At 38.5% G+C, this 16,537-nt stretch overlaps 1 protein-coding gene across 5 annotated transcripts in view; it reads left to right on the top strand.

Annotated features, from left to right (window-relative positions):
- Window positions 1–16,537, top strand: part of ADGRV1 (adhesion G protein-coupled receptor V1) — a 232,105-nt gene that overhangs the window by 72,087 nt on the left and 143,481 nt on the right. For all 5 annotated transcript variants that reach the window (XM_083703064.1, XM_083703065.1, XM_083703067.1 and 2 more), the window contains 18 exons: window positions 751–881; window positions 1,847–1,946; window positions 2,501–2,680; window positions 3,201–3,364; window positions 4,215–4,308; window positions 5,885–5,963; window positions 6,727–6,865; window positions 7,546–7,687; window positions 8,086–8,348; window positions 8,845–9,020; window positions 10,406–10,530; window positions 10,780–10,946; window positions 11,640–11,786; window positions 12,188–12,295; window positions 13,246–13,498; window positions 14,088–14,210; window positions 15,002–15,224; window positions 16,071–16,275. In XM_083703064.1, coding sequence (XP_083559190.1) covers window positions 751–881; window positions 1,847–1,946; window positions 2,501–2,680; window positions 3,201–3,364; window positions 4,215–4,308; window positions 5,885–5,963; window positions 6,727–6,865; window positions 7,546–7,687; window positions 8,086–8,348; window positions 8,845–9,020; window positions 10,406–10,530; window positions 10,780–10,946; window positions 11,640–11,786; window positions 12,188–12,295; window positions 13,246–13,498; window positions 14,088–14,210; window positions 15,002–15,224; window positions 16,071–16,275 — 2,819 coding nt within the window. The remainder of the gene's footprint in view (window positions 1–750; window positions 882–1,846; window positions 1,947–2,500; window positions 2,681–3,200; window positions 3,365–4,214; window positions 4,309–5,884; window positions 5,964–6,726; window positions 6,866–7,545; window positions 7,688–8,085; window positions 8,349–8,844; window positions 9,021–10,405; window positions 10,531–10,779; window positions 10,947–11,639; window positions 11,787–12,187; window positions 12,296–13,245; window positions 13,499–14,087; window positions 14,211–15,001; window positions 15,225–16,070; window positions 16,276–16,537) is intronic.

Genomic DNA, 16,537 nt, shown 5'->3' with positions numbered 1-16,537 from the left:
ACTTTTTGTGAACTCTTCCCTCTGAAATCAAAGAAAATTGTAACACTGATGTTATCATGTAAGTTTTAACTGAAATAAATGGAATCTACAGGTAATTCCAAGCATTTTTCTGCATGCATTGTGTAACATTCCACTACAGTGCAATGTTACATTATATGTATCTTTCTTGTAAAAACTACTTTAAGTAATCACATGAGACAGCTAGTACATACAGCATTTATTTTTTCTTTTAGTTGACAGGAGTTTATTTTTCTCCCTCTTACTGCTTTTTTTTTTGCATGTTCTGTTGGTAATTTGCTTTCAGTTGTGTTTATACTTAAATTCTTTGCATGAATTTTATATATTTCCCTGCTGCTTTCTGAAGACAGATTTTCATGATTCAGCATTCCAACAAATCTGGATCTTTTTTCACTAAACGAATTCATTAATAGGGTGTCTAAAGCAAGGCTTTCTATATATACCTGATAGTTTGTTTTTTTAAGGATGCTACTGTGATTATTTTATTTACAGTTTGCATGCTTCAGGGTCTTTTAAGAGCAATCCCGGCAGTGGAAACAACTCACCCAAAACTTCTCATGCACATTTGCCATTATAATGACTTGGAGCTGCTTAAGAGCACATTGGTATACTTGAAAAACTTCTGTTTGCAGCAATGGGGACTGTACAGGAGAAGTTCCGGGTGGGTTATACACAAAATTTGCATCTCTTTCCTTGTGGTTACTATTGTGTTCTGCTTTCTTTAATTCCTAGGAGAGTTGCTGTCATTTCATGTCCTAAGGACTGCCCCAGGAACAGGGAATGTCACTGTTGATTGGAAAATTGTTGGGCCCCACTTGGAACATAATTTTGAAAATGTTTCTGGCATGCTCTTTTTTTTGGAGGTAACTACAAAATGAATATATAAAGAGGAAGTATGAATGGCTGCAATTAAGCACAGCAGATTTCTTTCCTTATCGAATTGCCTACTTTACTGTCTTAGAAATCCAGTGCAAAGCTCTTTATCCAGAGTAAAGTTCTATTTCCACTGAATGCCGTTCACTAGAGTTGGAGAGCCTATGGTTGCATGTGGATGGGAGTCCAGAGAGAGAAGAAGGAGGGGCAGGGAACTGAAATGGATGGAGTAAAGAAAGGAGGAGAGGGAGAAAGCCTTCTGTAAGCAGTCAGTTTAGAGCAGGGGTAGGCAACCTAAGGCCCGTGGGCCGGATGCAGCCCAATCGCCTTCTAAATCTGGCCCGCAGACGGTCTGGGAATCAGCCTGTTTTCACATAAGTAGAATGTGTCCTTTTATTTAAAATGCATCTCTGGGTTATTTGTGGGGCCTGCCTGGTGTTTTTACATGAGTAGAAGGTGTGCTTTTGTTTAAAATGCATCTCTGGGTTATTTGTGGGGCATAGGAATTCATTCATCCCCCGCCCCCCAAAAATATATATAGTCCCACCACATGGTCTGAGGGACGGTGGACCGGCCTATGGCTGAAAAAGGTTGCTGACCCCTGGTTTAGAGCCCTTGTAACAGTGACCTCTCCCTCTCCAAGCAGGAAGTCTGCTGGCAGAAAGGGAGAAAGAGAAAATGGAGTTGCTCCACCCTACTGTTAGCTCTGGCTGCTTCCAGCAGCAGTACGTGTGCCTGACAGATTATCCCCAAGGGTTTGTGGCCCTTGAAAGTGAAAAAAAGTTCCCACTTGTGCTGTGCAAGATGCTGAGGTATCAGTTCTGGCTTGTGGTAAAACAGCTACAGGAGATACGGGGCTGTGGTCTTCTGTAAAGGAACTGAAGATTTCTTAACTGTTTATAGTACTCAGTTGTCTATTGCATAGTGGTTCACTGGTTTCTCCCTTAAATAACAGGGATCACTGAATGCAACATTTTATGTTCACTTGTTGGATGACCATATTCCTGAAGAAAAAGAAGAATATCAAGTGATTCTGTACAACGTTAGAACTCAAGGTAACATCAGGTCACAATGGAGAAACAGCAAATAAGGGATCATCTGTACATGCATGCTTATTAATTGAGCACTCAGCATTTTGTGGTTTACATGTATTAACAGATTCAGCAGAATGTATTAAGTGATTCAGATGAAAAGCATTGTGTCTGAAGTGATGTGTGGTGCTAGTGATGTTTTGTCTGTAGTGCTTGATCTGTGATGTCACAAAGGCAAGTGATCACATCATACTACAGTGATCAGGTGAGGGATATGTCTTTGTGAACATTGATGCGAGTTGTCCGGAAACTGCAGAGCAACAGGGAAGGACATTGGCCTCTGGCCTTAGGACCACTAGGAGGCTGCAAACTCTGACTCCCAGGTAGAATAGCCTGCTTTGACCTTCCCTGCCAGCCCTAAGAACTTTGACTTTAAGAGATAGTGCTTGAATTAAATTATAGAGTTTGCAGCATCTTCAAGAAACAACTAAACTGATCTTTGGGCTATTTAAACAACAACAACAAAATACGGTGGGTGACAGTTCTGATTAACATAGTCTATTGATTTTGTTTTTCAGGGGTTGCTTCTTCTGGAGCTGCTATCTTGGATAGCCAAGGCTATGAAGCAGTTTTGACAATAGAGGCGAGTGATGAACCACATGGAGTTCTGAGTTTTGCTCCTTCATCTAGAGTTGTTTTGGTACAAGAGGGAAATAAAACCATTCAGCTTTTCATTAACAGAGAATTTGGATCTCTAGGTTGGTATGTGGAGTGGGTTGGATTCTAAATTAATTTTATGTATTTAATAATGTTTGCATGTGTGTGTGTACCCACACATACACACACACCTTTCTACTAGCTCAGATGGGGAACCTCCGGCCCATGGGAAGAGTGGGTAGGGGAAAGAGATTGTGTGAGTGGGCGACTGACTATTTTTGCTCTGGCTATATTGCTGCCTGCTTTAGCCCCATCCACAGTTGGCAGGTTTTCTCTAAGGGCATCACCACCAATGAAATGCTATAGAATATTGTATCAGGGTGGAGATGGAATTGGAATATCTGGAAAGAAAACATGTCTGAAATACTGAACAGGATCAGATTCTAGTTGTTGAGTGTTAATTACTGTTTTTTTCATAAATTTGTCGCATATGTAAGTCATTTTACATACCTCTCACTTCCACAAGAATATATGGAATTGACAAGAGTTATTTATGTCTCTTCATGTTTCAACTCCCTTGATTAGAATTATTACTGAACTCTTTTCTTGCATGCTCACTAGGTGTTATCAATCTCACCTATGCAACAGTTCCAGGATTTCTTGGCATAAGGAATCAAACTGACGTGATTTTGGCTGAACCAGGAGTTGATTACATACCTGTATCTGGGTCACTGCTTTTAGGAGAAGGTGAAACATTGGCTACCATAAATGTTACTATTCTAGAGGTAAATAAGTAATTCTGTTCAACAACAAAAAATGATTCTGATGGATGCAGGATTTAGGCCATAATACTTTGAATATAACAGAGTCATATTTATGCTATGTATATTTTATTGCTGTATGGAGTTAATTGTAGATGCAACCACCCACCCATGGTTGATAAGTCATGGGGAACAGTTACAAACAGAGATATGAGATGCATACAAGTGAGATCAACTGGTTTATTTGGCTGCCGTCACAACTAGTGTGCTGTGATAATGGATCACTACACATTTTTCATTTTCAATCTCTTGGCTACACTATGCAGTAAATCTTCATTGACAGAACCAGCTCTTGTCACTGATACAGTGGACGCTCGGGTTGTGAACATGATCCGTGCAGGAGGCACGTTCACAACCTGCAGCATTCGAACCGTAGCGCCGCGTCTGCGCATGCGTGGGTCACGATTCGGCACTTCTGCGCATGTGTGAGCGCCGAAACCCGGAAGTAACCCATTCTAGTACTGTCTGTAACCCGAGGTATGACTGTCAATCGTTTTAAATTACATCATATATTATTTTACATATGTTATGTGAAGACCCACCTGAGGACAGGTAATTAATCATCTTTTGGGAGAGAAGACTCAAACGACCTTGTGTAATAAGTGTTCTAAGGCAGGGGTGGGAGCATAAGGAATGAATGTCTCATACCTTGCTCCTCTCAGTTTTGGCTCTGGCCCCACCTACCACTGGCATTTGACCCCCTGAAGGTTCCCTACCACTGTTTTAGGATGTTAAAGACGGCTTTCTTTGATTATTCTTGAAATGCATGTTAACATACAATAGCATGAGTATTTATTGTATTTCTGTTTTTCAGGATGACATACCAGAGTTACAAGAATTCTTTCTGGTTAATCTTACATCCGTGGAACTTATCATGCATCCTTTGACATCTTTCCCTCCCAGACTTGGTATACATTTCACATCTTTGCATTAGTGCCACACTTTATATCAAGTATATATCAAGTAATATACGCAGTGTGTGACTTGGATATATTTTCTTGCACTAACTTTTATAAATATGAAAGCTTTCAAAATACTTTTTGGTGTGCATGAGACAGCATCTTACATTAAATGCATAGCATTCAAACTGTATTTGCATTTAAATACAGGAGCGGCTTGGTAAGGTTCTTGGTCGAGAAGTGCAGAAGTGGCTCATCGGTTGGGGTGGAATACCTATGTTAGGTGCTTGGCAGGCAGGTCACTGTTGCTTACTAAAATGGCATGCGGTGAAGGCTCGACTGTCGGTATAGTGCAAATGCACCAGCAGAAGCCCCGGAGTGTGTGTCCACTGCACCAACCTCCCTGCCACTTTACCCTTCCCTCTCCCACCTGACCAGCCTCTTCTGGGAAAGTGTTAGCAATGTACTCAAATTCTCATCTATGTTGTGATAGTGAGGCCAAACTGTTTTGTGAAAAATGCAAACTGCCCATTCTCCATAATTTCCTCTCACCAAAGCGCCTTCTTCGGAGCTCTTAAGTGTATATGCCACAAGGCCTGAGAACTACAGACCTGTGCCACACACTCTGCCATTTGAGTTGTGTTCCCCCTTTCTGGTTGGGTGTTGGGTTGCATGATACCATATGCTCTGACATGATAGGGAGTGGCTGTCACTGAGTTTTCTCCACCAGATCTGGGACTGATGTAAAGTTCTGCTGTTGACACAGGTGTTGTGATCTGGAGGAGTATAGGATATGATGTAAATTTGCTAATTTTGGCCATTGCACCCACTACTTTTGCTGATAGTTATTGCTCTACCCTAGGAGTGTTCTGTTGGCATATAAGTAGGGTGGGGTTTTCAAAGATGTAGCTGACAGGCGGTGGCATATCTGCTGTTCCATTGGTGCAGTTGGGCTTCCTCTAAATCGTGTTTCTCAAACTTGGGTCCCCAGCTGTTGTTGGACTACAACTCCCATCATCCCTGACCATTGGTCTGCTAGCTAGGGATGATGGAAGTTGTAGTCCAACAACAGCTGGGGACCCAAGTTTGAGAAACACTGCTCTAAATCCTCAATCCCTCTGTCTGGCACTGCATCCTTAGTCCCTTTCAGCAAGTTACTGTCTTGGGCATGGACTGAGTCTGTAGTTTCAGTACTCCTTCTGGCTGTTTCCAGTATACCTCTAATAAACCTTCTTTATTTGCATGTCTATAGACTTGACTGGGTTAATTCATTACAAACTTAAAGGTAAATAGAAAAATATATTGTAGTTCGCTTGAGATGTGTATTCTAGAGGTAGTGTAGAAAATATTTAGACTTGTGGTATAATTAGATGTCTCTGTTCTATTGCCTTCATTCAGTAAAGACAATGCATCTGCATTCAGAACTAATCAACCCCCATACTTTGTGGATAGATGTTGTTTATTGACTCATAAATATACAAATATAGTTATAAATATCCACTGTTCTCGAAACATTTGTGCATCCACCAGAAATCTTAACAATGCTTAAAATATTATGCGCTACTAAAACCTATTTTATCTTTAGATGTAGATGGTTTAGCAGCACAGGTTATTATTGATGCAAATGATGGAGCAAGAGGAGTAGTTGGCTGGCAAAACACAAAGTAAGTCTCATCTTCAGCTTATGTTTGTTTTCAGTTGTTTGAGCACTGAACTGTTTCCTCTGGTGTTACACAGTTGATAGTTTTGAGCAGTCAAAGTCCAGATGAATTCTAGATAAAAGCTATGATCCAACGGATCAGATACTCCAGAGTATCCTGATTTATCTAAGAGTTTTCCCTCAGAATTTCCTTCCCCCAACTCCTCAGATGCTTATAGTATCCTAAGTTCAAATAGCAGGTTAGGCTCTTTGGAGTTCCTGTAGCTATATGTGGGAGACACTGTGTTATACCTGGGAGATCTTGGTTGAAATCCTCACTCAGGCACTAGATTTTCTGACTGATGTTGGGGTGTGGGAACTATGCATGCTACCTGGAATGTGTGTGTGTGTATCCTATCTATCTATCTATCTATCTATCTAGGGATTGGACTTGGGACATTCTGCTGGCAAAGTGAACATTGTACCCCTGAGCTATTTCCCTTCCCCTAGTATATTAGTGCCCATAACTAAAGTATTTTTTTGCAACTAGCTCCTCAGCTGATCCCCATTTTACCAGCACATCAGTTGTTGTCTATAAAGTTAGGGTTGCCATATTCCCAAAAGTGAAAATCCTGACAGAATTGCTGAGCTGCCCGATTCCCAGATGTGTCTGGGGAAATCCGGACGTATGGCAGCCCTAATAAAGTATCTGAATATTGCCAATGAAATCATAAACTTGTTGTCAATACATATAATTGGGAAGGGCTGTACTTCTTTCCCCCCAACAGTTTTGAAATAAGTGAAGTAAATGGAAGTTTGACATTAGTAGCATTCCGGGACCGAGGATCTTACGGTAAAGTGTCCTTGTTCTTGTATGCTCAGAATCTGGAAGCACATCAAGGGCTGGATTTTAATTTTTCCTCACAGGTAAGAACTAACCTTAATAAAAAATACTGTTCACCATAGTACCAGCCAGCTAATTTGTTTCAGCAGTGAAATATAATCAGACAACATGCCTAGTTAGAATTTTTAAATTCTAGGGCTGGAAGGAGAAGAAAGGAGAACCAATTGCTTTCTAGAAGGGAAAGGAAGCACAAACATCTTGACAGGTTAATAATAATAATAAATCATATATGCAACCTTTTTCATATGGTGAGCACATATAGTGTGAACATAAGAGAGGAGAGGGATCGAGCCCACTTACAACCTCTGGACATTCACCCAAAGGTCAGAACAGATCTATTCATGTGTGCTCAATGCACCATGTGATCAGGAACCATGAGAAAGGCAGGTTTCACAGCTGCATGGAGAGAGCTTGTAAGTGTATATATTTTATATAGAGATGTAGGTTCAGTTCTGACTTTCAGATAAGTACTTGGAAGTAAGGATGAGAGACAGATAGGATCACATTCCTGAGCTCCACATGTGCCTTGAATACTCATTTGTCATCTGAAAAGGATTTATAATGTCTTTAATACTTACCATCACTGGTTTGGAAAAGTCACCTAAGATTTGCATCTTTCTTCCTATCTTTATTTGTTGAATTTTTATGAAGTATTGAATTTTGAAATGTTCTAAAATACCGTGTCATTGTGTTTTGTTGCTAGACACTTTCTTTTGCTGATGGAGAAAGGTATAAATATGTTGATGTTATGATTTTTGATGATGAGATTCCTGAAGGGGATGAGAAATTCCAGCTTATTTTGACAAACCCATCCCTTGGGTTAGAGTTAGGCGAAAACACAACAGGTAACATTAACTAATCTTAAAACTAGTTCTGTATGTTGTGATTACAGAATTACATTGTACAAACCATAGTTAGCCCCAGTGGATAATTATGTGTTTTTCCTCAAGACTGTTAAATTCCAACAAGAGAATTAGCCAGCTACCAGCACTGTTTAATATTTGTGGGACAAGAAAATTAGCAGCAAACAATCTGTGGTATTGTTTTGCAATTAGTTGAAGAAATAGTAACCTCACATGTTAAATGTTGTACAAAGGAAAACACATACTTAATAGTTGATTCTAAGATCCAGCATTTTTGGGGGTTTTATAGCAACACATTTGCATTTTTGCTCCTTTATGTATAATATGGGTAAGATTATCCTAGATGAATTTTAATAATTGCATTCATTTTCTGTTCAAAGCCACGGTTACTATCCTTGCCAATGATGATGGCCATGGAGTTTTGTCCTTCAACAACAGTGAACATTTCTTTCTAAGGGAACCATCAGCACTATATTTAATGGAAAGTGTTGCAGTACTAACCATTATCAGGGAACCTCCTCAGGGAATCTTTGGAACTGTGACTGTCCAGTATCTTGTGAGAGAGATAAATTCTTCTGAAGCATCTATAGATTTGACTCCATCACAAGGCTATGTTGTTCTAGAAGAGGGAGTCAGATTCAAGGTAATATGCAGGTAGTTATTACAAAGTGGAAGAAATGTTACTTGGTTTCATATAGGGATGAGGAAGAAATTCCTATTTTAATGAGAACTTATTGTTTTCTGTACCAATATACAAAACAAGATTTTGCTTTCCTTCAAAATTCACACACCTCCTCATTTTACGATGCAATTTTCCAACCCAAAGATGTGTTACAATAAACCGTATATTAGAGGAAAGTACAGAGTATAATGCTTAGATTAGCAAAAAGTATGTACAAAAATACACTATACGTGAGAATTTGCATGGTGGATCATTCAAAAACAGGTTTTTCTATTTTTATATGAAAATGCGATTTCATTGTCTGAAATGTTACAGTCCAGAAGTCCGCCATTTTATTATGTGTAGAACAGTTCCAATATAATATGGTGAAGTTGGCATCTATCTACTTTCTGTTTCAAAAATTCACTGTCATTGTCTATGCAATAATTTCACTTTATACATTTGTTTTCTCTTACAGACTTTGCATATAACTGCCATACTAGATACTGAACCAGAAATGGATGAACATTTTGTTGTTACCCTGTTCAGTCCAACAGGTGGAGCCAGACTGGGCACAAGAGTAGAAACTTTTATCACAGTGTTGCAGAATCAAGCCCCATTGGGACTTTTCAGTATCTTCCCAGTTTCAAATAGGTACACCAGCAATGCCATCACAGTAAATGCCACTTTTTGTTTGTTTGTGGATAGGATATTGCCCTGCATTTTATGTTGGTTCAATTATTCATTTTTAAAAAATTATGTTAAAATACTGATAAATGTAGATGCTTATAAACCCATAAGTCAAACATATCTAAGATATATCATTAAATACACTATAAGCACTGATATCATTACATATTTTTCATTTTCATAACTCAATTAACTGTTGTCAGCTCTTAACAAAAACAACTATGTTCTGTTTATTACCTCCTAATGCATAAATTTCACTTACTTTAGACAATCGTGCTAGCTAACATACCTTGATAATCTATTCTTTAATAGTAGATGTCTTCGGATTCTACCAGCGTTTTGCATCTAACTTTTTTTTGTAGATGTCCATGAATCTGTTTACTAAAGAATGATTCTATTTTCATAAAAATACCTTAGAAGACCCAACGTAAGATGATGGGAGTTATGGCACTTCATAGTTTGTCATTTTATTAATTGCATTTACAGGGTGGGATCCGGAATATCCCTTGCATGAACAGGCGTGCTCCTTCCGTTTGAGGAAAATAATGAAATCCAGAGGAAGTTCCCACAGGAGGAAGGGGGAAAGGGTTTTTTTTTTGCTGATTCCCAGCCTGTACCACCTCCCACAGCTTTCCTTGTGGCATAGGGGGCGTCAAGGGAAAGAGGAATCAGAAAAAATGGTCCCCTCCCTCTCCATCACAAACATTACATGAGCAGAGCTGCTCATGGGACCTTCAAATCTGAGTCGCAATTCCCACCCCACCCAGGACAGTTTGCACAGCAGAGTATATCTACTATATATGTAAACATATGTGTTAATTATCTTATTTGGGGTGAAATAAATAATATAAAACCTTATAGTGATTTTCTTTCATGTTAGTGCAAATGAATTTTGTCATCCCTATTGTAAGTACAGTGGAACCTCGATTGTCGAACGTAATCTGTTCTGGAAGACTGTTCGATTTCCGAAACGCGTTCCACAACCGAGGCACAAAGGACTGTCAGCAATGAGAAAATGGAAAAACACACAGCAGAAGCCGTTCAACTTCCAAGGTGCATTAAAAAATGGAAGCAATTACTTCCAGGTTTTCAGTGTTTGGGTTCCGAAACATTCGGCTTCTGAGACACTCAAAAATCAAGGTTCCACTGTATTATATTCCAGTCAGACTCCGTAACTGCTGGACCTAGTGAATCTTTTCACACTTAATGTACCCAATCCCATGGTTTGGAGGATTGAATTTGGAGGATGGAACAGGCCTCAGATCCTTGTTTCGTGAAGGCCCTCCATACCCTAGTCTTATGAAGGACATTAATTTCTTTACTTTAGTAATGGTCTCCATAACTTTTAGGACAAATTCTCTCATAATTGAAGAAGCCAACACTACAGTCTACTTGAAAATATCCCGGAGCAATGGGATGAACACATCAGTGAGTGTGGAATGGGAAACACAGTCTGATACTGCATTTGGGATAAGTAAGTCAATTCATGAGTAGGTTTTTTAAAATCACATATTACAAATTGGCCTAATAAAACAAGGAGAACTAAGTTGTACCCAGGAGCTGACTTGACCAATGTCACTGGCTGTAAATCTATCACTGTTTTCTCTGCTTTTTCTTCTTTTGCGTTTGAGATGAGGCCCTCACTTCTATAATATGGGTTTCTCTTTCTTTTTTTTCCTGCCAATCCACACAGTAACTGGTGCATATTTTATTCTTGTTGCAGAAGGTGGATTAAGTGTGTTGTCCATCTTACAAAGTTTTGCAGAAGAACCAATATCCAGTTGGTGCTTCATTGCAGCAGGGGACTCTCTCTATGGCATATTGTTGCGGACGCACCCAGCTGTAAATTCTTCAATATTCCAGTGGCGGGGAGTTTTCGTTCCTGTTGAGGTATATACACACTGTTATAAAACCAAGTGTTCCCATGTGAAAATAAAATGGAAATAACAGCACTCGGGAATAATCCAGATTACTATTAGCACTGTTTCAGGACATACAAAATATTGCAACAACAGTAACAGGGAGCCAGTGTCCAACAACATCTGCTGGGCCACAGGCTTCTCGAACCTGGATCTCTACGGGCTTGAAGTGTTGCCAGTTGGTGGGGCAGGGCAGGCAGGGCAGAGCTGCTCACCTGCTTTCTCAACATCAAGCACCACTGCTGGTTCCTGAGAAGCTAAGGCACAAGGCACTGAGAGCTCAGTGTGGTGCGAGCACAGTGGCAGGAATGTTGGATTGGCTCTGCCAGTGCACCTGCACTGTGCTTAGCTCTCTGCACCTTGTACCCCTCCCTCTCAGCAACTGGCAGTAATTCTGTGTTGGAAAAGCAGGTGAGCAACTCTGCTCTGCCTCACCAACCATTACTGCATGCTGGTTGACAGCTGTGAGAACAGAATGATGATCTAGATGGACCTTTGACCTGATCCAACATTCTCTTCTTACGTACAGAGAATCTCCTTTGGAACCTGCCTTCATCTCACCTTAATATAACATTAAATAAATGTTTTTGTTTTAAAACAATTGTTCATGCATGGTACTAAAAGTGCTTAAGTCATTGACGCCATAATTCCCCCCCCCCCTTAGGATTTTAGTATTGCGAATCCTCATCAATGCATGGCATTTCAAATCAATGGCGCTTCCTACCTAATAATTACTCATGGTGGAATGAAACAAGATAGACCTTCTAACAATACTGTGTACTCCTTCACCCCTGGATTCCAGATGCTACAGGTAACGTTTTTAGCTCATCCAAAAGTTTTTTAAACCCAATATACTTACATAGATTTGGTGGAGTGCATTCACTCTCAGCATGCTTTCCTGTGATAGTTGTCATATAGTTGGAAGGGGGTCCAAACTGGGCTGGAGTAAGGGGAATTCCCCCCTTGTTTCCCAAATTTAAATCAAGCCCCAAGCAGCAATTAGGCATAATGGAGGAAATGACAGCTACCTATTTTGTATTTGTTCCCATCCTCTCTTCAGTGGCAGACCTGGGTCTTTAAAATTTCATTGGGACCCTGCCCGCCTGCCTCTTGCCTTCTGTTCTTCTCCATTCGCTACATTATAGTACAATATTAAATAAATTACATGCGTGTTAATTCCCTAAATTTGATAAATCTTTTTTTGCCTTGCAGATCCAGACCATCTTTGTGCCGGATAGCAGTGATATAAAGTTTTTCAGTTTGGACCAAAACCACTACTTGGTTATTGCAAGTTGTATCCCTGAATCCAATTCTCTCCAGGTTGAAAGACCTTCCTTATTCTTCCTGTGTAATGTGTGCTTGTTCTTTAGACTGTTTGAGATCAACGTATTCAGAACTTTTGCAGCATTCTGAATGGTTTGAGCATCTGAGTAGAAATAATGCACCAAATTCAATTTGATGTAATTGAAGTCAGAAGATGGGGGTAATTTCTGTCGTTGTTCAATAATTTGTAAATTGACTGCAGATGCTTACTATATATTTTCATAAACAAGATTTCTAAAGCACACCAATAAATATAGCTAGAATAAATATAGCTAAAATAAGCTATATTATTCTGGAGTTGTCAGAGGTGCTTCTTTGCTTACTGACTAAACTGCTTGTTCTATAATAATAATAAGTTACAAATTTATAATTATATATCAATTATATATATTATATATAAATATATAATATATAATTATAATAATAATAAATTACAAATTTGGGTTGTATTGGGCTTACATGTACCCTATCATAGCTTTCTGTTTGTAAGTACTGCATTTGTTTCTGATACTTTCATGAATGCTTCAGTTGATCAGTCAACCTCAAGCTCATTTTGAGGGTGTGACTTACAAGAGGCATATCCTGATTTTTCATATCCTAAATAAACACCATGCCAGTATTTCATATCTTTATTACATTTATATCTCAATGTGCCATACATACTTTACCTTGTGCCCTTTTTATGCTCACAGCAATGATTCTGTGAGGAATGCTAAGTTGAGAGTGAGTGAGTACCTGGACCAAGTTCACCCAGTGTACTTCATGGTTAAATGAAGATTATGAACCCTGATCTCCCAGGTCCTAGTGCAACACTCTAACCACTACACCACACTGGCTCTTAATGACTTAATGTTGGGCTTAATGACATTTTAACATGACTTCTGATTTCTTTGTGTATAGTCTGAGCTGTAACAAGAGGTGTTTTCTTCTCCCCTCATTTTCCACAGATTTTCCTCTGGGATAATGGCATCTTTAGATTCCATCATCAGCTCTCGGTGAATGGAGTTCTAAGCGTGGATCTTTTCTCAAGGGGAGGCACTACATATCTAGTTGTGGCTCCATCAGACATCTCACATGCTCCTCTTTTATACCAGTGGTCAGATAACAAATTTAGAAAGTTTCATGAACTGCCAATCAATGGCATAGCAAGAGTCAAAGCCTTCATTTCTGGATCTGACATCTACCTAATTTTTGCAAAAGGTATTCATACAAACAAGAGCTGTTTGACAGAAATACATTAAGATTCAGCTGTTACTATGGAAATAGAAACATGAAATGGGAACGGAAATTATTTCTTTATGACTCTTATCAAGAAAATGTTTCTATGGCCTCTTTATTATATAAAAAGCTTGTCCTTGCCAATGTAAGGTGCACTTATGATATTGAATAATAAAAAATGGTAATAGTAATATTATTTCTTCTATCTTGTTCTTCCTTCAAAAGGAACTCAGGATGGCTAGCAATGATCAAATGTGCAGCAGATATTTTTTCAAGAAGCACATCAGAAGCTAGTAATTTACAATTATTTTGATTTCTACATTTTATTTGATTCTTAATTTTTTAAAAAATCTTTATCAAATACTTTCACTTAGGGAGAAATTAATAAATAAAATCCCAGAAGTTGGTCCCATCTGTGGTTCTAGTTATATCATACTTTTGCTTTTCCTGAGATACATAAAATAAATACTTTCAGGTACTATGGTGCTAGTCACTGTACAAATAATTACCTGATAATCTGGTTAAAATATTTGCATGCAAGCTTATGCTCTTCCTCTTCTTTTCTCCACAGGGCCCAACAATACATGTGAAGTTTTTGTGTGGGAGACAGGACAACCTTCATTCAGGCATTTTCAGTCCCTTTTTATAAAAGCTGTAAATGAAATCCATACTTTTGTTCCACCCTCAGGTGTAGGTATGTGGGTTTTTTGGTTGGTGTGGGGAGAAGGTCCTCTTACAGCTGGCTTCTACAAAGTGCTTTCCCAACACTTTGTATCATCTCCTTGTTGGAAAAAGCATATACATGGCAACATCATGTATAAATAGCACAAATATTCCTTTTTGCTGCACATGCACGCCGAGAGATGTTGCAGTTGGCCATGGCTTCTCAGTGTACATATGCAGGAAAATGATTGGGATACATTTATTCTGGTGTCAAAAGGTGATTGAAGGTCTGAATCTAGAAGGATACTTAATGGGCATGTTTTTGTTGTTTTGTTGCTGATATTACCGTATTTTCTCTGTATGGCATACTAGCTCTGTGTAGTATCATGGAGTTGCATGAACACGAACATGAAACTAATATACTGAAGGATATTGATGCCAGGTTTAGAAGAAGCAAATAATTTAATGCAGGAAACAATCTTCCTATGAAATCAAAATGAAATGTCAATATTATACAGGAAAATAAAAAGAGTTGATGAGACAGAAGTAATGTTAATTGCTAAAGCAATTTTATCTAGGCAGAGCAAGCATTTTGTTATAGTTGTAAACCATTCTTTTCTAAACTTTATTTTTCATATTCTAAAAAATAAGTTGAAAACTTTACTTGAAGTAAAAATATAAAGAGGAATTAAATGTTAAGCAGATGCTTAGATGTAACAAACATTGAAAGCAAACTAACCAACTAGCTCTTCTTTTCTTTCAACATAAATATTTTAAATTTGTCCCTCTAAAGTTCTTTCCTTTTTCTGTTTCTTGATGCAGGCCATTTGCTCTTTGCTAGCAAGGATAAATCAGCTCTGTATTCTTGGAACTCAGAAAAAAACCAGTTCTCTCCATTGCTGGAAGCCCCTTCTGCCAATCATTTCACCACTGTCAGTGTAGTGTCTCTTAATTCCAACAAAAGTCTAATTGTCTTGTCTGCAGAATCCTACTCCTATGTTTATGAGCTGACTGCAGTCTCCAACCAATCAGATTTTATACCGAGGTAGGTTCCTGATTTTATCCATTGACTTACAAGCAGACGGAATGAGTTTTCCTGTCTAGTTTTGGTTGTAATGTCTAAAACAACTTTTATATCCACAATCTTCTTTCTCTTCCCTTTGCTTTAACTTTATGGGACCCTTATATGATCCTATAATCTGCACATCAGTTCTGACCCTTTGAATATCTAGTGAACATGCTATAGTCAGAAAGCTTTGTACAAATCAGTCACTGAGAATACTATCTGTGGAGCTATGTAGAAACCCAGGATAGAGTAGGCAGGGAAAGGGAAGTAAACAGACATGCTGTAGTAGGAGCCAAAATAGTCAGGATAGAAGCCTCATCTGCATTATACATTTAAAACAGTCTCATACCATTTTATACAGAAATGGTTCCCCCCAGTGAATCCTGGGGACTGCCATTTAATAAGGGGTTCTGAGAGCTGTTGGGAGACCTCTGTCGCCCTCACCCTAGAGGTAAAAGTCTTTATTAATCTGATGTATTGCTCAATCCAGTAAAAAAACACCTCCTCCGTCTTCTTGAGTTCAAAGGAGTTTAAAGTTAAGGTGTGTTCTACTCATAACCATCCCTACTACATGCTGGCTCAAAAGAGGAAGAAAATACAATATAAATTGTTTGCTTAAAGTATGTATGAGTAATATGTTTCTTGTAATGCTACATAAAATACAACAAATGGTAACTGAAAACTTAGGAGTCAGATTTGTACCTTTTAATTATTATGGTCTATGATACATTATTTTTGCATGACAAACCCATTTTTTTGCTATGGTTGTCTTGGATAACTAGTCTTTAATTATAATTATGCTCTCTATATGTGTTTTTATGCTAGTTCAGGTGAACTGATATTTGAACCTGGAGATCAAGAAGCTGTGATAGCAATCAATATCTTTGATGACACAATCCCGGAGGAAGAAGAATTTTTTCGAGTATGGCTGAAAAATCCAAAGGGTGGTGCAGAAATTGGTCCTAATGGTTATGTTACCATAATTATACCACCAAATGATGATGCCCATGGAGTTGTTGCTTTTGCCCAGGTTATTGAGTTATATTAGAATATATTTGCAGTAGACCAATATCAGAGCAACGTGAATACTTAGATCTATTATTCTGATGCATTATTATTATCCACACCTTCTTTATATGGATGAAAATAAGTATGTTAGATGTAAGGCTACATAAAATCATGTCTAAATAGTTCCCCCTTGCAAAATAGCCCACCATGTTATTCACTGTAACTTGGAGCTTTTTATCATGTAATTCGCTTAGCTTACAATGGAACAAATTATAATAATACAT

The sequence above is a fragment of the Podarcis gaigeae genome (genome assembly GCF_964106915.1).
Source record: "Podarcis gaigeae genome assembly, chromosome: 11".
NCBI classification, from domain to species: Eukaryota; Metazoa; Chordata; class Lepidosauria; order Squamata; family Lacertidae; genus Podarcis; species Podarcis gaigeae.
Note: the sequence above shows the minus strand (reverse complement) of the source record. Positions and strands in the feature narration are given on the sequence as shown.